This window comes from Pelmatolapia mariae, linkage group LG10_11 (genome assembly GCF_036321145.2).
Source record: "Pelmatolapia mariae isolate MD_Pm_ZW linkage group LG10_11, Pm_UMD_F_2, whole genome shotgun sequence".
Lineage (NCBI taxonomy): Eukaryota > Metazoa > Chordata > Actinopteri > Cichliformes > Cichlidae > Pelmatolapia > Pelmatolapia mariae.
In genome coordinates this window covers 34,899,660-34,923,377 of record NC_086236.1, presented here as the reverse complement: position 1 = coordinate 34,923,377, position 23,718 = coordinate 34,899,660, and the positions used below count along the sequence as shown (strand labels likewise).

The 23,718-nt window shown below is 42.7% G+C and overlaps 1 protein-coding gene across 4 annotated transcripts in view; it reads left to right on the top strand.

The window, feature by feature from the left end:
• Positions 1–20,449, top strand: part of usp25 (ubiquitin specific peptidase 25) — a 33,867-nt gene extending 13,418 nt beyond the window's left edge. Inside the window, exons 6-26 of one of the 4 annotated variants that reach the window (XM_063485190.1) lie at positions 267–353; positions 1,814–1,951; positions 4,241–4,317; positions 4,776–4,849; positions 6,339–6,490; positions 8,290–8,417; positions 8,516–8,611; positions 8,779–8,943; positions 9,471–9,709; positions 9,855–9,925; positions 10,003–10,231; positions 10,550–10,816; positions 11,708–11,847; positions 12,722–12,895; positions 14,017–14,112; positions 14,388–14,566; positions 15,239–15,317; positions 15,416–15,495; positions 15,778–15,901; positions 17,837–18,029; positions 19,548–20,449. In XM_063485190.1, coding sequence (XP_063341260.1) covers positions 267–353; positions 1,814–1,951; positions 4,241–4,317; positions 4,776–4,849; positions 6,339–6,490; positions 8,290–8,417; positions 8,516–8,611; positions 8,779–8,943; positions 9,471–9,709; positions 9,855–9,925; positions 10,003–10,231; positions 10,550–10,816; positions 11,708–11,847; positions 12,722–12,895; positions 14,017–14,112; positions 14,388–14,566; positions 15,239–15,317; positions 15,416–15,495; positions 15,778–15,901; positions 17,837–18,029; positions 19,548–19,720 — 2,961 coding nt within the window. In that variant the 3' untranslated portion in view covers positions 19,721–20,449. The remainder of the gene's footprint in view (positions 1–266; positions 354–1,813; positions 1,952–4,240; positions 4,318–4,775; positions 4,850–6,338; positions 6,491–8,289; positions 8,418–8,515; positions 8,612–8,778; positions 8,944–9,470; positions 9,710–9,854; positions 9,926–10,002; positions 10,232–10,549; positions 10,817–11,707; positions 11,848–12,721; positions 12,896–14,016; positions 14,113–14,387; positions 14,567–15,238; positions 15,318–15,415; positions 15,496–15,777; positions 15,902–17,836; positions 18,030–19,547) is intronic. The other 3 variants (XM_063485187.1, XM_063485186.1, XM_063485189.1) reach the window with 3 other exon arrangements.
• Positions 20,450–23,718: the final 3,269 nt, after the last annotated feature.

Below are 23,718 nucleotides of genomic sequence, written 5' to 3'. Positions count from 1 at the left end.
AAATCAGTTTATCATAGAAGTGTACACTGACTGGCCACTTTATTAGGTGTACCTTGTTAATATTGAGTTAGAAGCCCGTTTGGCTTCATAGCTTCTTTAATTCTTTGTGGTATAAATTCAACTATATGATGGAAACAGTCCTCAGAGATTTTGGTGCATATTGATATGACAGCATCACACAGATATTTCAGATTTGTCATCAGTAATACATACCTTCCTGTATGCAAGATTTCACTCATCTTTCTTCATCCTTCTTCAACCTCAAGTCTCTGTTCAACTTGCTCGAGTTCCAGAGGCTGGTGCTCAATTACTCACCGCCAGCCAGAGTCCACGACCTGCCTCGTAATCAAAAGGTGAGAGCCCTACCTCTTCAGATCCGACAGGGTAAAGCGAAGCACCGATTATTAAGTCTGCGCATGATGTCGTCCGAGGCTTTCAAGTTCAGTTGACTGCCCTGCTTCATATCCCATTTATATAATAGCGGTGCCGCTACAGCCTGTCACAGCTAGCAGTGCTTTAGCTCTGAGGGTTTGACCTTCTTAGAAACATTTGCCATCATTCAACAGCTGGCGATCGTGCCCTAAGGTCACTCCAGCTTATCATTTTGCCCCCTGACAGTTAACTTAACTGACTGCTAGCAAGCTGTAAGAAGTGCCGACTGGCGTGAAATGTTTGAAGTCTTGGTATTTATCTGCCAGGATAGAGATCAGCATGCAGAGCAGATGTATTATGATTGATCCAGAAACTTTAAAAAAAAATTTTTTTAATAAATTATTTTAAATTCATCTTGTCAGACACGCCGATGTACTAGCAGTGTAGTTCCCAGAATGTCTTCACACCTTTTCCTTACAGAGCCCTCACCGTAGGTTTAGTCGCCTGTTGCTAATCTGGTCTAAGCCTCTGCTCTAGAAGCATAGTTTGGGGTGGTCATCCCTTCATCTCACTTCCCTCTGTTTTAATCACTGACCTTTTGCTTTAGTGTTACATTGCTACAGGCTGGAATCTAATCTTTACATAAACATCCCTGAACAGAAAAACAAGTGAGCTTTTTGTAATCTGCTTTCAAACCCTGTTGGCATTATGTCACTGTGCTGTCATTGCTGATGTTAAAGATAAGGAACTCAAAGTCAAAATGTATAATTTCTTTACTTAAAGATTGTATGTATTTTCTCTGTGTTTTGACATGTTATGAAAATACATTTAAAACTATTATAAAGTCACAAAAAATATATATTTAAAATAATATGCATGAACACAAACCTACGCTGAGTAATATTAAAATGTACATTTTAAAAGAAGGGTAGAAGATGGCTCCAATGAAGCCTTCACAATATTTGAAACCTCAGAGTTTTTGTTTTGGCCACTGCTGTGTTGTTTTGATGGTGACCACATGTCAGTAGCATGTCAGAGGGTGGAACACTAACTAGCTTAGAATAGCTTGGCATAGCAGCTAATTAGAGGTAATTGACAGATTACTAAAATATTACAGTTTTATTCAAACTGCAACTCAGACTTCTTGGACCGCTCATTCATCATAGCAAGCCATATTATGTGAGGCGCCTGACAGGAATAAACAATGCTTCAAAAGGAACAAAAAGATGGATATCAAAGCCAGTTCAGTCTCTCCATTCATTTAAAATGGAACCTAGCATTCGTTTTCGGATATTAATGGAAACATACTTTTTGATACTTTAACTTTGCCTTCATTTTTTAATAATAATTGAGAAGATGCCTTTTGTTTATGACCTAGATTGCTTGTCTTCAGTAAGTTTGATCCACTCAATTGTTGACATGGATTGTGTTCTTTGTCCAGGAGCACAGGAACCTGCCCTTCATGCAGGAGCTGAGGAACCTTTTCTCTCTCATGGTGGGCTCCAAGAGGAAATATGTAGATCCATCACGAGCTGTGGAAATCCTCAAAGATGCCTTTAAGTCGAGTGAATCACAGCAGGTAAGCCTCTTTCTGTTACAACCTGCTTTGCAGAATAGCACTCCAATGAAAAGACCTTTTTTGCAAGGAGGTCAGAGATTATGTTCTTAGTCCTGTGTTAGTCTCTCATACACATCGAATCAAAGCGACTGAAAGCATTTTTCGAATTTTACGGTGCTGTGAAAAACTATTTGCCTGGTTTCTTGCAAAATTGTCAAATTTAGACGTTTCAGTGCATTAAAGATTAAGATAACCAGAGTAAATGCAAAAGCTTTTAAATAATGATTTCATGTATTAAGGGAAAAAAGCTATCTAAGTCTACCTGGCAAGTGAAAAGGTAATTGCCCCCTTTGTTAAATCACGAAAGAACTGTAATTAACCACATTTTTGGACAGCTGAGTTTAAGGCTTTGGGGCTCCAGTAAACCACTGCCAGGGCCGTTATCCACAAATGGAGAAAATGTTGAACAGTGGTGAACCTTCTCAGGAATGACCCGCGTACCAAAATTAAATTCTGTTGACTGACGAGATGAGTGTTGCACTTTTTGGAAGGTCTGATCTCCTACACCTGGCAGGAAATTGATATAGTATTTCATCTGAAAAAACCCCCAAAACATCTTACTAGCAGAAAACATGGTTGTAATAGTGTGATGGTGTGGGGCTGCTTTAGCTGGACCAGGATGTTCAGGACCTGGACGACTTGCTGTAATTGACGGAACCATGAATTCTGCTCTTTACCAGAAAATTCTGAAAGGAAATATCCAGTTATCAGTTTGTACCCTGAAGCTTGAGTGTTCTTGGGTTGTACAGCAGGACAATGATCCATAACACACCTGCAAGTCCACCTTAAAAAACACACGAAATTAAGTTTTTGGAGTGGCCTAGTCAAAGTCCAGACTTCAATCTGATTGAGATAGTGGACCAAAATTCCTCCACAGCGATGTGAACGATTCATTGTCAGTTATCACAAACATTTGCTTGCAGTTCTTGGGGTAAGGGTGGCACATTTAGGTTTATGGGCAACAACTTTGTCCATGCAGGATCAGGTAGGCTAACATAGCTTTCTTTCCCTTAATAAATGAAATCATCATTTAAAAACTACATTTTGTGCTTCATCAGGTTACCTTTTACTAATATTAAAATTAGTTTAAGCATCTCAAATGTGTAAATGTGATAAATATGCAAATGCAAATTACTTGGCAGAGTAATTCTCAGTTCCACTTTACGGAGGCAGGCTACTGTTGACTAACGTTTGGAGTCCCAAAAGTTTGGGTGGGGTTAGCAGTCACCCTAGATGTCAGGCATTAGAGTTGGGCGATTGCTTCATAGTCCATTCATCTTATTGCCCTTGAATAGCTTTGCTGCTGATCGATGCCAATACCACCAGGCAGCAGAGGAGCCTGCCATTACGTTAGCACTAATATCCTCCATACAGTAGTAGCAGAAATATCCTCCTCCTGTTGTCTCTCATGTGATGATGATTATGATGGATTAGTCTAGGAATGAACTGCTGAGCTTGCACAAATACATCTGAGCTCCAAGTGTCAGTTATATGTGAAGCTCTGACATAAAACTATGGCTTGGCGGATAATGTTTTTTGTGAATAATGAAAGTATTAATGTATTATATAGTGCTGTCAGCGTTAATCTCGTTAAAATGACGTTAACGCCATAACTGCATTAACGCAGCAAATCTCCGTTAGCGAGTTATCGCGGATCGCCCCCTGCGTGGGGGTGGACTGCTGTAACACGTTAACCCTGTGCAGTGCCTCACATGGGGCGTGACAGCACTAGTATTATAGCATTAACTGCATCAGTGGGGAATATTGGGAAAGAAAACCCCAAACACTTAACCTCCTTTATTTAGTGACTATTAAGTCTGCCACAAAAGTTATGTTGGCCATTAATTATCTATTTTGAGTGTTCATCCATTAAATGTGATAGACATGCATAAAATGTACGAAACTGTGCATTTGTTCTTCTTACGTAGACATTCTTGCTAGGCCAGAGGTTAACTGAGGTCAGCCTTGTGGCCCGTGTGCTCATCAGTCATGTCTCTCCTTTGTATTACTCATGCTGGATAGACATTAACCTGAATTACTAGATGACATTGATATCTAGCAGAGAGTGCCCTCGAGGCATACAGGTTACCTTTGAAATTCACCAGGTTGCGACATTCTCCAATAAGACAGCTGCTCTTATATCCAAAGTGCACGTCAGCGGATGATGGATGACATTGATTTGAATGACCTCCATATTATTGGTTGTCTGTACTCTTATTTGTTTACTCTTATCTGTGCTTTGCTTAACAGCAGGATGTTAGTGAGTTCACCCACAAGCTGCTGGACTGGTTGGAGGATGCCTTCCAGATGAAGGCAGAAGAAGACAGGTAAGCGCAGCTGTACCTGGATCCAGAGGTTGCTGTGGAAACAGCGGCCCCATTTTCAGGCAGGTCTGACTTGGTGATGTTATGCCGGGCTCAGACTACACAGTATTTCCGAGTGACACGACAGTCACTGTGTCAGATTAGACTATTAGAGTCAGGTTTAGAGAGCTGAACGGTAGGGAATAAACAAAAACACTGAACTTTGGTGAGGGAAATAAGGGAACCATTGTGACAAACAAGCTGAGGTAAACAGTTATCTGTTGCACAAAGCAGCCATTTTTGTTCCCAAACCAAATCAGCGGCTTTCTTCATGTGGGTTGTGTCATAATCAAGCTGATTATCGTGTAATCTCATCCCGACATTAGAATGTGACATATTTTAAAGGGCACAATAAAAATTTGCCTTGTTTACATGAAATATGAAGAAGTGAAGCCTGTAACATGATCCTGATTTTTCTCCAGGGAGGGTGAGAAGCCAAAGAACCCAATGGTGGAACTTTTCTATGGTCGTTTCCTTGCTGTGGGTGTCCATGAAGGTGAGACGGGGTGTTTAATTGAAACCAATAAAAAGAAAAAAAAGAGGCATTCCTGGTCGTATCACAGAGAAATACAGTGTTAGCATAGTCTGATTGCAGCAGCCGCAAAGCAAAGCAAGTCCTTGCCCCTAGTAATGAAAGGTGACCTTGTCTTAATGAGATGTGATCCATGCAAAAGAGGAGAGTGTTTGCATTGATTGTGGAAGACCTCGACGGCTGATTGACATTGTGCTTATTACGCATGACAGTACTGGCCCAGAGCCACCAAAAGCTGGGCCCATGGACTCTGCTGTTCACAAAACGACCTTAATGCCTCATCTGCATGTCCCCTAGCAACTCCTCTCCTGCTCCTTTTTTTTAAGTCACTTCCTCACCCTAGTCACTGTGAGGATGTGGGTGCTGAACAAGTAAAAATCACCTCGGATTTAAAGGAGTATAAAAGGTACCATGCACCTTTGTCTTTCTTTTAAAATTTCCAACACCTTTAACATAAGCATGTCTGCAGAATGTTGGGAGATAATATAATATACTTGTCATCATGGACGCTTCCCTAATAAAATGACATCTTGCACGAGAAGACCATTAAAGCAAGTGACCAACCTGACTTAAGCAATAGCTAAAACATTTATGTATTATAATTTAAATGATAGTGCTCCATTAATTGAGTTTGTCATTAAATTATGGCCCATGCTTTGGAATGAGATATGGCTCTTTGGTTGAGATTACTTCTATGGTAATACAGTATCCATCTTTTATGTACAGTTTGTGGTCTAGCTGTTTTACATTTTAGTATAACTTTTTTTTCTCTGATGTTTTTGTTATTTCCAGTTTGAAGCTATTTTCCCAGAATTCTGTAACTGAAAGATGTGGTTCAGGAGCTGCACTACATTCTCAAAACATGTTTTCCTAACACTGCATGCAAAACCAGCCACACTATTCAGAGCTACTAGTTAATAAACACCCCAGTGAACTCTAATACAATCCCTTTGTGGCATTTTAAAGAGAAACATATAGTGACAAAAAGACAAAAAAAGTGAGTCAGATAGCAGATTTTAAAAAACAAAACCAGTCTGAACAATGGCCGAGTATCCCTTCAGAAATTTGTGCAGCACTGACATTCTGCTTACTGAAGAGGATTCAGTCTGTGATCCAGAACAAAGGTGGAAATACAAAGCATTAAGAAAATAAAAGATTTACATACTTCCTGCTGTTCCCAGTACGGGGCCAGTATTTAATATAGAAAATACGAACTGTTGCTTTCTGTAATTACAAAATAACACAGTTAATCCCTGAAGTGATGTAATTATTGGAATTTGATATAACTTTGAATCATGTAAGTGATATTGCAAAGTGATGTTCATACCTCTACTGTTGCATTTTGGGGGCACAGGCCACACAATAGGCACTTAGTGTGCACTCTGGTTTTTCTCAGACGCTCTTTCAAGTGCACTCATCTGTCCATGTCTGTTGTATGTGTGCAATCCCACAGGTAAAAAATTTGAAAACACAGAGATGTTTGGACAGTACCCCTTGCAGGTCAATGGGTTCAAGGACCTACACGAGTGTCTTGAGGCAGCAATGATCGAGGGTGAGATCGAGTCCCTGCACTCAGCAGAGAATTCTGCCAGGTCTGGACAAGAAGTAAGTGCCAGAGCTCGCTGACAACAGTTAAGCTCCCGCAGAAGAACTTTAGCTTTAGATTGGTTTTCCATCATAAAGTGTTTTATACGTCACAAAAAAATCTCTAATATCTGTCTGATCTTTCCATCTTGGAAAGCCACATTAAATAAAAACACCTGCATATGGAACATTTGCTTTACATGTTTGCATCAATATATATATTCCACAATTCTATTTGCCATCTTCACCTCTCGGTGGCACAGAGAAAGCAATCAGGTTAAAAGTGAGAGAGTATGTGCTGGATCCTCTCCAAAGGGCTAACCTCTTTGCCCTTATGTGACACCTGTACTATTTTGGGTTTGACCTCAGCTTAGCTGTAGCCTTGACTGCGCTGTCCCAGAGCTGCCTGGAGCAGCTAATTATCAGGCCAGCAGGTTTGCAGATGAGTATGGCACCCAGCCCTCCGGAAAAAACACCAGCCATCAGCATTGGAAATGAAAGGAGACAATGTCATTCACATCATACACAGTAGCAGGGTTTCCCAGAGTACTTAACGTAGGAGAGGTGAGAAGTGCAAAGTCACACAATGTGTTAGTTGGTGACTGAGGCTATGTCCACACTAGCCCGGATAGATTTGAAAATGGCGTTTTCGTCTGGAAACGCTCCACGTCCACACTATCGTTTTCAGTCGTTTTCACAGAGTTGTGCGTCCACATTGAAACGGCCAAAAACGCTTACCTTCCAGTACTGCACATGCGTGAAACGGGAGACGATTCGACCTGTGCCATTTCTGTCTGCCGTTTATTTACTTTCTGGCTCTTTGAAACGTCGCGGCAAAATGTCGAGGAAAAGCGCCAAGTTTTTTTTAAATGGACTAACAATGAGGTGGAGTTGTTGCTGCGAGTAACACAAAAGTACAAAGTTGCAAAAGCGAGTGAGAGTTAAAGAATTTGAAGAAAAGCTATCTGGAGCATGTACAGACTGATATTAATCTTTAATAGGGCTGTCAAAACTGAGAGCAAACAAAACAACTGCTGTATAATGCCCTCCGTTATCTTAGTTTAATTGGTCACTTGACTGCATCACATGACTAAAATGTGACATCGTTTTCTACGTTCTCGCTGTCCACACTGCGACGCGAAAGCACCGTTTTCAAATGTATGCCTTTTCGAGAGCATTTTGAAAACGCTGCATTTTCCATGAGCAAAAACGCCATCTCAGTGTGGACGGGAGGCCAAAACGGAGAGAAAACGCATTCGTGAGGACGTAGTCTGAGCCAGCTAACTTGGTCATCTCAAGCCACAACAAGTTGTTTTATTTGTAGAAATAGCCAATCAGACAAAAGCTGGCTTTAAGGCATGGGGAAGGGAAATAATTAACTTAGACAAGAGAAAACCTCAAAGACCAAGGTAAAACCAAGGATTTGTATTAAACTCAGATATATTTAACAACCCTTAAGATTGGTTGCAATGGTTCAGCAAGGGGAAAAAAGATCCCAGCCCAGCACATTTTCCTCCAACACAGTGCTTTACTTTGCATCACAGTACGGCAAGCTAACCTGTTTATCCTGCATGACATTGTCCCCCATTTCTAATGTGGGAACAAATACATTCAAGTATTTGAAACACAAAGTTAGTATAGATCAGTTTGTTTTCCAGGACATTTCACATTCTGATACAGATACAATGTCTGATTTTAAAAATGAGAACATGACATGTGATCTTTAAATTTCCAGTTCATCAAATGCTGCTGAGTATCTGAGGGTCTGTAATAGATCGTTTTTGAATACCAAAATCCATCAACATCCAATTTTCTTACAGCACTGGTTCACGGAACTCCCTCCTGTGTTGACCTTTGAACTGTCAAGATTTGAGTTCAACCAAGCACTCGGACGTCCTGAGAAGATTCACAACAAGCTTGAGTTCCCCTCTATGCTCTACATGGATAGGTAACGTAATCAGGCTTTCTTTTTTACCACCTCCGTTAGCCTCTAGTGTATATATATGCAATCCTGAAGCTCCTGATGTGATATGTGTGTGTTGTCAGGTACATGGACAGGAACAGGGAAATAACCAGGATCAAGAGGGAGGAGATCAGACGGCTGAAAGAGCATCTGACACTCCTCCAACAGCGACTGGAGAGGTATGGCTTGTCCACTGATACCCCATTATTCAGCCAAGGTCAGCAGAACTCGCCAGACAGCCACAGTCATTTTTCACTCAAACTGCACCCTTTCATCTTCTGCCCTTTCCACTTTGTTGCTCCGTCTGCCTCCCTCCATCTCTGCTACGTCTCTGTTTTTCTCTCAGGTATCTGAGTTACGGCTCAGGCCCCAAGAGGTTTCCTCTGGCAGATGTTCTCCAGTATGCCATGGAGTTTGCTTCCAGCAAACCAGTGTGTACCTCCCCAGTGGAAGACATTGACACATCAGCACCCCCTGGTGGAACAACAGGACAACAACTGCCACCACCAAGGCGAGTTTTACAAAAAAAAAAATAGCCTGAAGTGTGTGTCAGAGTTGTACAAAGAAGATGAAGATGAACGAGTTGAAGATTAGATGGTGCAAAAAAACAAATGGGACAAAACATGATAAAAGGTTAATATTATCACATTAAATCAGTCACAGTTACCAGAACAAACTTGTCCAGTCCACAGTTTTTGAAAATGTATGGAACGTGGGACATACAAGAGAGGGCTGTGTCACACGACACATGATGTGACGTCAAAATTGACACAGGCGACACGTCGAGCAAAATGGCAGTGTAAGAGAGTTTCTCACTGTAAGAGAGAGACCAGATGGTTAGAGGCAGAGGGCCTGGCACTCCTGTTGACAAATGTGGCTGTAGGGACATGGAATAAACTATTTAGAATTTTTGATTTGATTCTTATGGTTTTGTTTTTTGTTGCAGTAGCTGTCATTTCAAACTATGAAATATCTGCAGTGTGAACCTTTTTTTTTTTTTTTAGAGATGTCATAAAGTTTACATTTCTAACCCTGCAGCACAGCTGAGCAAGACTCCTTACCTCCTCTGGAGAGCTCGGGCCTTGCGTCAGGTCCTGCCACTGCTCCCTCTGCAGCCCAGCAGCAGAGAGTACCCATTCATAAGCCCTTCACGCAGTCCCGTCTACCCCCCGACCTCCCCATGCACCCTGCCCCACGCCACATCACCGAAGAAGAGTTAAGAGTGCTTGAGGGCTGCTTGCACCGTTGGAGGAGTGAAGTGGAAAATGACACTCGTGGTAGGGCTATGCTCCTTCTGTATCCAGTCATTTGCACTCAGTTGTGATAGCATGAATATATTTCAGCGTGATTGATCTGTCTACCACTATGCTGGCCATTATTTTGGCACATGCTAATAGGTCGTATATGATCCTCTACTTCCAGATCTGCAGGGCAGTATTACCAGAATTCACAGAACCATTGAGCTGATGTACTCGGACAAATCTATGATGCAGGTGAGCAACCCAGTCCTTTCACCTTGACTTGTAAAAATAAACCCAACCCTCACATTTCCTTGTTTGTGTTTCTGCAGGTTCCATATCGGCTTCACGCAGTGTTGGTCCATGAAGGCCAGGCCAATGCAGGCCACTACTGGGCTTACATCTATGACCCACATCAGCGTTGCTGGATGAAGTACAATGATATTTCAGTGACAAAGTCGTCCTGGGAGGAGCTTGTCAGGGACTCTTTTGGAGGCTACCGCAATGCTAGTGCCTACTGTCTCATGTACATCAATGACAAGAAGCCATTTCTCACAGATGGTAAGAATGAACTCTTCTCCAGTGCTTGCATCTCTCTTTTGGTTGTCATATTAGAAAAGTGACTCATATCAGAATGTTGGCTGGATTGTCTTTTGGCAGTGTGATCTAGGTTTTGAGCTCTATATCACATTACTTTGTGTCATCAGCCTCTCTCTGTATCAATACCTAAATGTGTTTCTCTTTGCTCATAAAACAATACACATTCTTTTATGCCACAAAATACTGATTTGACCAAGCTACACCTGATACTTCTGAACTGATTCCCAAACAGACATTCAGGAAACCTTCATATTTCTTTTTCCTAACTCTCCATTGCAGAGGAGTTTGACAAAGAAACGGGGCAGATCCTCAGCGGCATGGACAAACTGCCGCCAGACCTGAAGCAGTATGTGAAGGAGGATAATGAACAGTTTGATAAGGAGATTGAAGAGTGGGACATCATGCAGGCTCGCAAGGCCCAACAGGAGAAGCTGGCACTGGCCACAGCAGCAGCAGCCGCCGCTGCTTCCGCGGCATCCAGCACTTCCACTTCCTCCTCTTCCCCTCAGCCCATGAGTATTGAGTCCAGCCCTCCAGACAATGCAGGTCAGGGCAATAACACTCACAATAGAGAGTAGAATGCTTTATTAAGAAACAGCAGTATATATAAAATCTTTTGTTCCCTGAAGAGTTGTAAAACAGTCTGGAAATGAGCTGGCAATGTACGCTTAGAGCCTTATGTGAAATTATACAATATTTATAGCATAACAGAATAGAGTTATTACAAAAAACTATAAATGTATTTCTGTTGTACTGAATTATGGGGGATACACCCTTAGACAGTGATGCGTAGTTATTTGTTGTTATTCAGTCAAACAGGTAAAAGCACTTTTTAATCACGTTCTGGTTACCTCACCAAAATAAAAGCATGGAGTCATATACATAAGGAAATGATGCTGAGGTGTCACTCCTTTAAAGTCCTTTCACACAAGAATGGCTTTCCCTGCTCTAACCACTATGTTGAGTGAGCGCCCCAGAATTTGTGTTGAGGTGGCCTTTGTGTTCTGCTTCTGCTGTGTCACAATCTTCATGTGTACTACATATGCCTCTCCCTGTCGTTCTGTGTTTCTATTGGTTGTGCAAGTGTATATCACACACACACACAAGCACTCTCAGTCGACATGCTTGCATTGTTATTTGCTTGTTGCAGCATGAAAGTATTGTTGCACGGCGCAAGCAACAGAAAAAGTGTTTGTGGGTTTATGTCAAAGTAAACACTTTCCCCTAACATTAACAAAGCACAAACAAATGTCCCTCCTTTTACAGTTGGTATGAAAGGATAAATCGGCTGTCAGTGTGTTTTTAATGCAGTTAATTGGAGACTGATGTGCTTTGGAGCCAGCCTGAAGTGGCCATTAAAAGAACTGCAGATTTTGTCACTTAGACTGTGCTGAAGCGTTGCTGCTGCTGTATGATGGTGGTGTGCTCCTTCTGTAGTGCCCCAGCAGGATCCTGAGTACATGGAGCAGCCATCACCAACGAATGACTCCAAGCACCTGCAGGAGGATACAGAGAGGGCCATCTCCAGGGCTGCTGCTGAACAGGAGGAGAGGAGCCCTGAAGCGTTACTAAATGCTGTATGTAAAACATGCAAAGACACACATTACAGAAGACTCACAACAAGTCATGCATGTGCTTTCTGATTCTAAACACGTCACATTCATAAATGTATTCAACAAAAACCTATGTCAGTCGAGAGCTGTTACTTAAACACTGCTTTAATCGGTACTTTTATATTAACGGTGGATCACGTGAATACCTCTGTGTTAGATATGTTGCTTATTTTGATGAACTCAAAGAGCCAGTGCTGGTCTGTTTAGTTCTCCTGGTTCACTCAGGCAGTTGGTTTAAAAAAAATAGACTGTAACCTCCCCCGTACCAAACATACAAGCACCAGGCTGCACAGATATGAAGAAAAACCAGCTGGTGAACATAAAGGAGCATTTAGCTTATAAATGTTGGATGGCTTTTTTACAGTGGGACTCTACTGCCCCTGCATCACATGGGTATGTTAAGCATTTTTCACAGGCTCACTAAGTTTCTTAAAGTAAAGTGCACCATGGATGATACCTGCTTGACAACTTGGCCCACTGAAGTCTGTAGTGTGAATTTTTACATAAAATAAGACATTTAGAAATTTTCCACAGCCAGTACTGAGAGGAGGAACAATTACAGCAACTCAAAAAGATTATTTCCCACCTAGGGGAAACACTGCTGTGTCATGTTTATTCAACTTTCTGCCCCACTTTTCCACAACTGTGCCCACTGAGTTTTAACAAGGATTCAGAGTTACTTGCATAGTTTAGAAAAGTCTTATGAGGAGATATAAAATGAGCTCATTTTATTAAAACTTTTTTCCTCTTCCTGTTTCACCTTTGCCCTATATAATGTTCCTTCTGTTTCCATCAGTCCTCCATCGTTCCTGTTTCATCTGTCCCATTTTCTCTCCAGTCTCTTCCCCCTCCCATCTCCCCTGAGCCTGAGGTCCAGATGAACACTCCTGTAACCCCCCCTCCTGACCTGGTCACAGAGGATGAGTCCCCTGGCCATGGCACAGTCGAGGTGGCCATTCCTAATGTGGGGACATTTGTCATTGAGTCAGAGGAGGGGGGGTATGATGATGAGGTAGCTCTGGCTCCATCAAGTGTTGTCTGAGCCTGTTTGATCTATAGAATGAGAGGTTCATTGCCCAATTGTATTGGCTCCACATAGCATAAGGTTTTTCACAATGCAGTGCAGTAAGGTTGGCCCCTTTGTTGGCTGCTCTGCATTACTCATGTGAAAAGTCTTTCGTTGAGCCGTCGACATCGCGGCACAAAGTCAGGTGGAGCTTGTGCAGAAAGCTGGTGTGCTTCATGAACCACACACATCAACAGGCGAGACTGCTGCTTCATACTGTGATGCACATGTGCTCTTATATGTATGATGCTACTTGCACAAGAGCGCAAACCTCCGCCAAGGCAGCTAAATCTTATGTACTTTTAAGGAGGCAGTATCGTATTTTGTTCTTTTTAAACAACACTTTAAGAAGTTGTATGTAGCATGAGAGACATTACTTTGATTACACCAACATTATGTCGGAATAGGTGATGGATAAATAACCGGACCGATTAACTTGAGTTTATTATATAATGTGATACTAAAGTATCTCTAACTAATATAGAACGATATTCCTCCTTTCTTTCAACGTGGATTGTTAACATGACCCCACCTACACCCCTACAAAGTTTTCTCAGCATTTATTCAAATCTTCTCCATCTGTCGTGTTTACAGACAGAATGACACGCACGCACACAAGTGCTACCAAAAACATAAAACCTCCTTGGCAGAGGTAAAAATTAACAGATAGCTTTCACGCAGCTATCGTGGAATCAATGTTTCTGTAAATGTTGGCGGTAGTTTGCTGGTCAGTGTGTACTGAGTGCTGAATATCCTCTGTAGGGCTGCTGCTCCAGCCTGTCTTCCTGCACTCTGGGTTGTCTGTCACACACATTTTTCATAAGGCTGTCTTGGTTTTTACACATTATCCTTGTGAGCACTGCGCGTTCCGCCTCTTAAACTGACTGGTCGCATCCCTGCCGACTTTTGCCCGTCTAACCAACCGGTGCATGGACTGCTGAGTGATGTTTGGCATGTCCTGACTATGGTACGCCTTGCTGTAGAAAGTTAGAGCAGATAACACAGTGCCTGACCTTGCTCAGTTCATCACCAGGGCCTTGTTTAACCCGTTCCTGCTTCCTGGGCAGGCGATGATGACCCCCGACATGCAGGGTGTAATTATGGCCATTGGCAAATCCAGCAGCGTGTATGAAAAGAATGGGCCCGAGGCGGCCTTTTTTAAGGTACAATCTCTCTCTGCTTTCCACTCTCACTCACTTCCTTCACCTTACCTCCTCTTTTGTTATGTTATTGTGTTCCAGTGTAACATTGTTCCTCAGACCACTGCAGTGTTTCCCACAGATTTGGATTCTGTTTGTGATAGTGGAATAGTTTTAGGGGCTTACATGTACACATGCGGCACTCAGGTGTGCTGCTTCAATTAAGCTGTCATTTACTTAAGTAACTTCTCTCTCACACAGTGACAAGTAGCTTATTTTTCCTTTGTCTCTTTGTTCAGGCCATCAAGTTGGAGTATGCACGTCTCTTGAGATTTGCCCAAGAAGACACGCCAGTTGAGAATGACTACCGACTACAGCACATCATCGTTTACTTCATCCAAAACCAGGCACCCAAGAAGATTCTGGAGAGGACTCTGCTCACACAGTTTGCTGACAGGAACCTGGCCTTCGATGAGAGGTGCAGTCCTCACTCTGTCACAAGCTTGTAATTTAAAAAATTATCATGTTGCATATTTTTTTTCCCCCTGGCTGTGTCTGAATCGAGTTGGTTACCTGAAATCGGTTCTTCGTAGTGACCAGCAGAGGGTAGCAGAGACTGTAAGAGCTCCCGGTTTACTCTCAGCACAGACTGACTGTGTCTCATCAGAGCAACACTTTCATGCTGCTAATCCTCTCTGATCTGCATGCCTTCTGCCTTTTGTTCGAACACAAATCATACAAGGCACATGTCCAATACTGACTTTTTCTTTTCAAATTACCACTGCTGTATATCAAGATCCCCCCTCTTTTAACTCTGACATTTTGGTGTCATTAGGGTGTGTAATGTCCCTTACTATTTCTTAAAACTTTTCAGCTATGCTTGTTGGCCTCGATCCATATTCATGAGAGAAAAATTGATTTCTCCCTTCTCCTCTATTTTGAGCGAGATAATTAGATTTATGTGTGAATGTGGCCTCAATAGGAGCCTCTGGAGGAGTGCTTCACTAGTCCTCTCAGCACTAAAGAGTGATTCATTAAGCCACGTTAAGGCCTAGGGGCAGGGTGGAGCGTTTTATCTCCTGGAGTACCTCACGATGACTCACCATCTCCGTTTCAATGACCCCCCCGCCCGTTCCTCTTCCTCTCACAGATGTAAGAGCATTATGAATGTGGCACGTGCCAAACTGGACCTGATTAAACCCGAGGAGGTCAACATGGATGAATATGAGGTCAGAAGTTGTGTCGTCTGTCTTTTGTTCGTCTAAAACTGTACATTTGAGCAGATTTATACTGGCCGGACAATCTGACTTTGGCTTGTCTCCATCAGATATGGCATCAGGACTACAGGAACTTTCGTGAAACCACCATCCTCATGGTGACCGGTTTGGAGCTCTTCCAGAAGACAAAGTATGTTGACGCCTCTTTAGCAAATGTATAAAAAACCTCAAACAAACAAACCCAGCGTCTCCTTAGAGATTTAACTGATTTAGCATTTTCCTTTATTTTCATGTAATTTCCCATCTTGGTGTTTACCTGCAGGGGGCAGCAGCTTACAATCGTGCAGCTCCCCAGCTTTAAAGTTGTGCAGTGGGTTCACCGAGTTCATTTCTTGTGTGAAATGGTTTACTCTGTGAGCCGTCAGTGTGTCTTTGCTACAGTTTTATCTGAATTTAATATCTTTCTTTCCAGTTATGTGGAGGCTCTCATGTATCTGATTTACGCCTACCAGTACAACAAGGAGCTTTTGTTAAAAGGCCTGTACAGAGGGCACGACGAGGAGCTGCTCGGCCATTACCGTCGAGAGTGTTTGCTGGTGAGCCCTGTGTGCCGTGTTTTCCGACTTAAACAAAGCGACTTCAAAGAAGCTGCTTTGGAACGGAAGCCTTTGCATCAAGCAGTTCTTCTCTGTGATCTCCGTCTCTTCTGTGTCACTCCCTTTCCTCTGTGTCAAACTTCCTCTGCTAAAGTGACTCAGCAAAACTCTCACGGCTAGACGTTCCCCTCCGACACCGAGCAGGGCACCATAATCAAATTGCTTTTGCTGAGATATTGCTTTGGCTTGCTCGCAGCCCACAAAAGATTCCACTGAAGATTTTTCATCTGATACTGACAGATGAAAATCCTCTCAGTGTTGTGAAGTGAGCCCCTTTTCATTTCACTCCCACCAAGCTCCAGGCTATGCTCGGGTATTATTGGTTAGGACTGGGGGTAGTTTGGTCTGATCAGCCTCATACTGGTCTTTAGCAGCCCTCTCGCTGCTGCACTCAGTAACCTTACACCGGCATTGTGCTCGTAATGTAATCATTGGAGTGGGAATAGGAAGCAGGAGGGCCAGTGAGTGTAAACACATTACCATGAGACACGAGCGTGTCCTCAGCTAACCTCAAACCTCAGGACTGTGCAGGGCGATCGCTCATCTTAGTTCTCTGGCCAGAACGTCTAGCTGTGTGCACTCAGCTGTTTACATTCAGCTCTTGTTTTAATTGAAAACACTGCTAACATTGACACAGTTAATGTATTTGGATGTTTTGCAATTCCACCCTGCAGTCTCTGATTCCAGACAGCTCGTTTCTTCAGAGTCAAGGTCAGGGAGTTTGTGTGTGACAGCAAGGTGTTTGAGGCCTCAACCAGAGAGAAAAGCTTACCTGTTAAAGAATGTCAGGATCCTTTAGTTCCAGTGACTTAAAGATATTCTGTGATATTAATGATGCCTGGGATTACTGTTGAGTACTCGTCTAACAGAAGAAAAGGAAACAACACAATTTAGAGTAAAAAAAAGTTTTGCTCAGTCTTTTGCTGAGGTTTTCAGACTACAGGGGAGTTGATTTGTGAGGGAGCAGGGACGGGTACGAGGCACCGATTCTGTGTAAGTCAGAGGGACGGGAGCACACCAGTGCTGCGACAGCAACAAGAGGTTTGTTCTAGCAGCCTGCTCATCAATCCTCCTCTTAAGCCTGACGTCATTAGGCATTTCCAGGGCCAAACTCCTCTCCGTTTCCCGAAATGTTCAATGTGGCTTCTCTCTGGGGTGTTACAGTGAAGTTTGACATCATGGCATCCATGAAAAAGAGGATTTACGAGGTTTAATGGACTTGGAAATTAGCTCACTAGTTTCCATCTGAGGTTGATATACCATGTTCTGACTGAGGGATTTCTATAAAACTAAAATGTGCAGTTTTGCTATTACTTTGGAAATGAATGAAGATAGAAATCTAAACAGCAGCAATGTTTGTGGGGTTATTGACGTTGGGCGAGCTGGCATATGTCAGTGTGAGGGTCCCTGATGGGCAGAGACAAATGCAATCATCCTGCAGGAAAAAGACGCTGAAAACAGGCCATTCATCCCATTTAGTGAACCTCACAGATTCCTCAGGCTTTTGTAAATCTATTTAAAAACATTAAATGTGCCCTTTTGTTTCAGTATTCTTAAACCCCCTCTGCTGATAGATGGTATAGAAAAACTGGATGTAGCCACAGTGATGTCGCCCAGTGGTTTTGGATTATGCATTTTGAACACTGGCATTTTGACTTATCAGCTAAAAACTCAAAGTGCAGTGCACACACACAGCTGCTCATTAGTCCTAAGCAACAGACTAATAAAAGAAGAGAATTTTACACTCCAAAAGAAACTTCATGGGTGGTCTGTACCACACAGCAAGCTATAATATTAGTCCAAAATGAATGTGTGAGTAACTAATAAAAGCTTTGATATAAAAGACTCATCAGTGTCCCTCCCCCCGCCCCACAGAAACTAAATGAGCAAGCAGCCGCCATGTTTGAGTCGGGAGAAGAGCCTGAGGTGACCACAGGCCTGGGCATCATGAATGAGCTGGTGGTGCCCTGCATCCCTCTGCTGCTGGTCCACGACGCAGAGAGAGACCTGTTGGCGGTGGAGGACATGAGGAACCGCTGGTGCTCCTACCTGGGCCAAGAGATGGAATGTGAGTCCTTAAGGGAGAAGGAACACACTTAGCCTATTAGATATTTCCAGAGTGTTGAAGGCTTAGGTTACTAGTACATTCCCTCGTACCCCTGCCGAAGATCGCCATAATCAGGCCGCGGCTCAGGTCACGTATCAGAAGGCACAAGTCTGACAGAAAAAGATCACCTAAAGATAACATTTTATACAATACTAATGTTTGTAAGTAGATAGATATACTTATTTATTAGTGTATTTTATTATGATTTCTCCTATGATGGCATTTCAATGTCATGACAATACAACACAGCACTCTGCACTAATAAACACTTGGACCTGTAGCCACTGTAGCTGTGAGATAAATGCTAGTCCTAAATCACAACAACGGTCACTCTAAACCAGCGGTCCCCACCCTTTTTGTGCCACAGACCAGTTTAATGTCAGAGAATATTTTCAAGGACCGGCCTTTAAAGTGTCGTGGATAAATACAACAAAATAAAATGATACAACCGAGACAAAAACTGTGGTATTTTATAAATATAATAATAAACGCAAATTCACTGTGTAATTGTGTAACTTTATGAGCAGCTTCCTCCTAAAATGCGCCAACAACATTGAGAGTAACATCCTCCTCTCTGCCCCTTAATGCTTTCTGGTCGCTATGGTAACGTGTAAATATTTCTTTCAAAATAAGACACACAACTACAACACGGGAAAAGACCCAGGGAAACCGAGTTAACGATAAAAACGTTGAAAACCATAAATTTCACACCCGAGCCTCAACTCTCGCGGCCCGGTACCAAACGACTCACAGACGGGTACCGGTCCGGGGCCCGAGGGTTGGGGACCGCTGCTCTAAATCACTTAATATTGTGGGGTAAAGACCCGGCAATAATAGAGAGAAACCTCCAACAGCAAGCACTTGGAGACAGTGGGAAGGAAAAACGTCCTTAAATATCTGAGTTTTAAATCAATCTACTAAAAATCTCAGTGACTGTGACATTGAGGTCAGAGGTCAGGTTTTCTGAAAATCCTGTAAATGTGATCACTTGAGAACAAGTAGGATTATGAAATTCAGACCATCCATAGACAGAGGGCTGCGGCTGCCTGCTGCAGGTATTTTTCCCCACTATTATCTGATCATGAATGAGTTTAAGATGTAGAAATGAATAATCCACGATTAGATGTCAACCCAGTTGTATTTCTAACTGACTGGTAAATGGAAGAAACTGAAATGGTATTGTTGTATACTGGAAGTGATGACCTCATAACCAGATGTTTTGAGAGGATCCGAGAAGAGAGAATCCTTTTTTGACGGATGGCTGCAGAGAGCTGAGCTGTTGCAGCATCAGTCGGCAGAGATGGTGACCTCTGTTCAGGAAAAGGAGATTATTGTGACCCAGACCTCAATTCTTGTGACTTTTACACATGCATTCACTTGTGAGACATCCTTTCTAACTAATGAAATGGCCCTGAAAATCTGATTTTCACTGCATGGTGACAGTTCCTTATTTTTTGTCTGTTCACTTCTTGACTGCAGCTAACCTCCAGGAGAAGCTGACAGACTTCCTCCCAAAGTTGCTGGACTGCTCAACGGAGATCAAAAGCTTCCACGACCCTCCCAAGCTGCCCACCTACTCCACCCTGGAGCTGTGCGAACGGTTCAGCCGCATCATGGCCGCCCTCGGCAGGGTGCCCACCGAGGGAAGATGAGCTCAGAGGGTCGCCGAGGTGCCTCTCCCTCATCGCAGGCCCGACACGCCGGGCAGAAATTCATGGACCTCTCTTTAACCCATGCCTTCCTTATCAATCCAGGGGTCACTCGCTTCTAGCTGTTATTCCTCTGTTACTCTTTTGCTGCTATAGGTTTTATCATTATAAATATTATTTCACTTTTATTTTAAGCAAAACACGATAGAGGACTCTGGAGGAGAGGGCAGACTGCTGGGAGGGGGAAACGTAATGTGAGAGAAGAAGTTGATGGATAAAAGGTGGCGATCCTGAAGTGGTTGAAAGCCAAACACGTTCTGCTTCAGCTTAGCAAAAACGAAACGAAACATACACACAAAAAAAAGTTTGAGGGTTTTTCCTAGTTTATTATTGTTGTTGTTGCCGTTTGATTCAAGCTTCCCCGAACGCACTCATAGCCCTTTCTAACGCACCCTTCTCAGTGTGAAAAGGATCACCCTGCCGCTCCGCCTCCAGTTTGGTACAGTATTTCCACGTTTTGTTTTATTTTTCTAAGGAAGTCAGAGCGAGGAAGAGAGCCTTCAGATTTATCAGCGGCTCAAGAGGATCTCAAATGGGTCTCATGTCTTTGTGGACTGCGCCAGAATGAGATGTTTTAAGTGCTGTGGTAGACGGTCATGGACTTCCTGTGGCTTGTTAATAAATTGAGAGAATAAAATTTTATTTATGGCCCTTTTAGGCCACATAAACATGTTTTTGCCTGATGTTGACTTTTCATTTGTTTGCACAAAAATCCCAATGCACTTCACTTCGTCTCGCCCCTCCGTGTTGTCCTGCTGTGCTGCTTCAGCTGCTATTCTGCAGCTTATTAGAAGCAGGCTTTCATTAATGTGCGGATGCAAACTCTAAAGCGTGCAGCATGTGGCCGCAATAATAAGAATACGAAACGGGGACTCTGTTTTAGCAGCTTGAAAGTGGAGCTTTTTAATGATGTGACTTGGGTCTAATTTCCTGGAGTAATACTAATTTCCAGGAACACAGATTACTGCAAACAGCCCATGTGATGACGCCAGGAAGCATTCTCAGAAGTCTTTCCCAAACATCGCTCCCAGCATTGCGCATATCTCAAGATGCACGTCATCCTGAGAGATGCCGCGCCATGCTTCGGATTTTATTTCGAGCTTCCCGCTCCTGACCTCATCGGTGAAGGAGCGCAGCTTTGTCCTTTCAGTCCTACCCGAAACTCATTTTTAGTGACACATTTTATTTATCAGCCCAATAAATCAGGAAGAAAATCGTAATCCTTTTAAAGATTTAACGCCATCCAGATCACAACGTAAACCCTGCCGTAGTAAGGCAATCAGATGATGCAGTCTATAAGGCATTGGAAAAAAACATTTATTTCATTACACTGGGAATGATTTGTAGAGAATTAGGAACCGGTATATTGTAGAAACCTAAGTATTGATATTAACAGCTGTGTAGGATCATAAAATAAGCCAAACTTTTGCATAAAGGCAAATAACTTTGGTGAAGGCTGAAAAGCAGCTTGGCGAGCACACTCCAGTGGTTTGCATTTGTGCTGTGTTTGTCATTGGCCCGGTATGAAGCACGGACAAGTTCCAATTGCTCGTGCATTCCTGCACGTCTGTCCGAACCAGTGCTCGGCTGTTAGCTGACACTTAGTCTGCTACAGTTGTGTCTGCCTCCTTTGACCTCTTTTTCTTTCTTTCTTTTTAATCAATGAGCCACATTTTCAGCCACAGGCCTGTCACATCATTGGCCCTTTGATGGCTGAGCCAGTGCTGCTGTACATAAGCTGTTTGCACGGAGAACCTACAAGTGGAAACAGTTTGACTGTCAGCCATATTGACATGTTTGATCCTGCACAAGAGCTCAAGCTGTTTCGAGTCAAACGGATCCATCTTAAAGGGGCCCTATTGTGCTTTTTTCCAGCACTGTGTTTTTGTTGCTGTGGAGTAGTTTTGCTCAAGTTTATTACACACACACACACACACGTATATAAAACACTGACCTTTATGCAGCCTCCACAGAGCTAAAACCGCTTGTTTCAGAGGGTGAACTGGAAATTAAACCTCCGTCACAGAAGCCCACCTGATTCTGTTTGACTGCCCCTTTTCTAGCTTCCACAAACTGGGGGCAGTATTTTAAAGCTCCACCTTCTCGTGTTGGAAATGACCATATCAGGAAACCAGTGCCAAGCTGGTATCGGCTCAACTTGAGGGTAGAAAATGATGAGCATTTAGGTCAGTTTGTAGCCTGATCTTTTGGCACATGGGCATTATTGGCAGGTACGCTGAGTTGATCTTTGTCAAAAGTTTAAAACATTAAATAAGAACATTCACTGCTTATGAATGACAGTCTGAAGTGTTTAGAACCTTTTAAGTACCTGTGCTCACTTCCAAGGAAATGAACAGTCTATCATTTTTATGGTAGTTTTATTTTAAAGGAAAGAAACAAAACACAAAGCATAAAAGATATACATTTACTGGATGCCATTAAGTGAAAAAAGTATTTTATCCCCAAGCAAAACATACAAACTTAGTACTTGGTGGTGAAACCCTTGGTGGCAAGCACAGCAGTAAGATGTTTCTTGTAGTTGATCACCAGGTTTGCACACATCTCAGGGGGGATTTTGTCCACTCGTCTATACAGGAACTCTCTTTAGGTTTCATGGCTGCTGCTTGGCAACTTGAAGTTTCAGCTCCCTCTACAGATTTTCTGTAGGTTTGAGGTCTGCATACTGGCTCAACTACTCCATGAGCAATGTCCACTGGCTTCTCAATGCGGTGAAGTTCTCCTGTACACTTAGCAGAGAAACAGCCCCAAACCATAATGTTTCAACCTCTGTGTGTGCATGTGATTCAAGCCTTCTCTGAATCACTTACATGTTCACAGGCAAACTTAAGACAGGCCTGTACACGTGCCTTCCTGAGCAGGGGAATCACAGGCTCCTCCTGTGTAGTTTTGTGCTAATGCTTCCTCCATGATCATCCTTAACCTTCAGGCAAGATCTTTGATGGAGCTCCAGACTGAAGGCGACTGATATATACAATCACAATTGCTGATGGTGTTGTGCAGGTTTAAAATCTTTCCTTTAACGCCTCTTTGGTTTTGCCCATGGTGGTGGAGAAGTCAGAATGGAAGAAATTCTATTGTCAGGTGTGCTTTATACACAAAACGAGATCATGAGCATCTTGAGTAACTGATGGATTGATTGCAATCTGTGTACCACATACGCACACAGCCTATCTGTGTGTGTCAGAATGTAGGGGATCAATACTTATTTCACTAATTGAGTGCCCAGTCTGGGGTTTGGGTCATTCCAGAGGACCACAACATAAATATGAGAGTCTGAACAGTTTGTTGTCACTGGCAGTAGTCTTTGCACTCACAGTTCTATTTCCTAAACAAGTCCTGCTGACGATCAATGATGCTTTTCAACACTCAGCTTTAATGTCTGCTCACCGGTATGAGTTCAAAATTCAATTCAATTTTATTTACACAGCACCAAATCACAACAACAGCTGCGTCAAGGTGCTTTATATTGTAAGGTAGACCCTACAATAATACATACAGAGAAAAACCCAACAATCATATGACCCCCTGTGAGCAAGCACTTTGGCGACAGTGGGAAGGAAAAACTCCCTTTTAACAGGAAGAATCACACAAGTATCACACACAGTGCACTACTTAGAGAAAAAGTGAAAGATTCCCAAATAAAAATGAGCCCTCTTAGGCAATAAATAGAAACTCACACTATTTACATGAGTTTGATTGTTGTTTAGTATAAAGTGAATAATCTGATCAGGGTTTTTTCCCCCTTATGCACTTTAATATATTATAGTAAGACCAAGTTTCAGTATCGTTGCTGCTCAGACTGAGGCCCGTTTGTCACACAAAACCAAATAAGGAATCTCTCTTTTTTTTTTTTTTTACAAACCTTTTAAATCAATATTAGACAGCGTGGAAATACATTACCATGCTCAAACCAGTCTGTC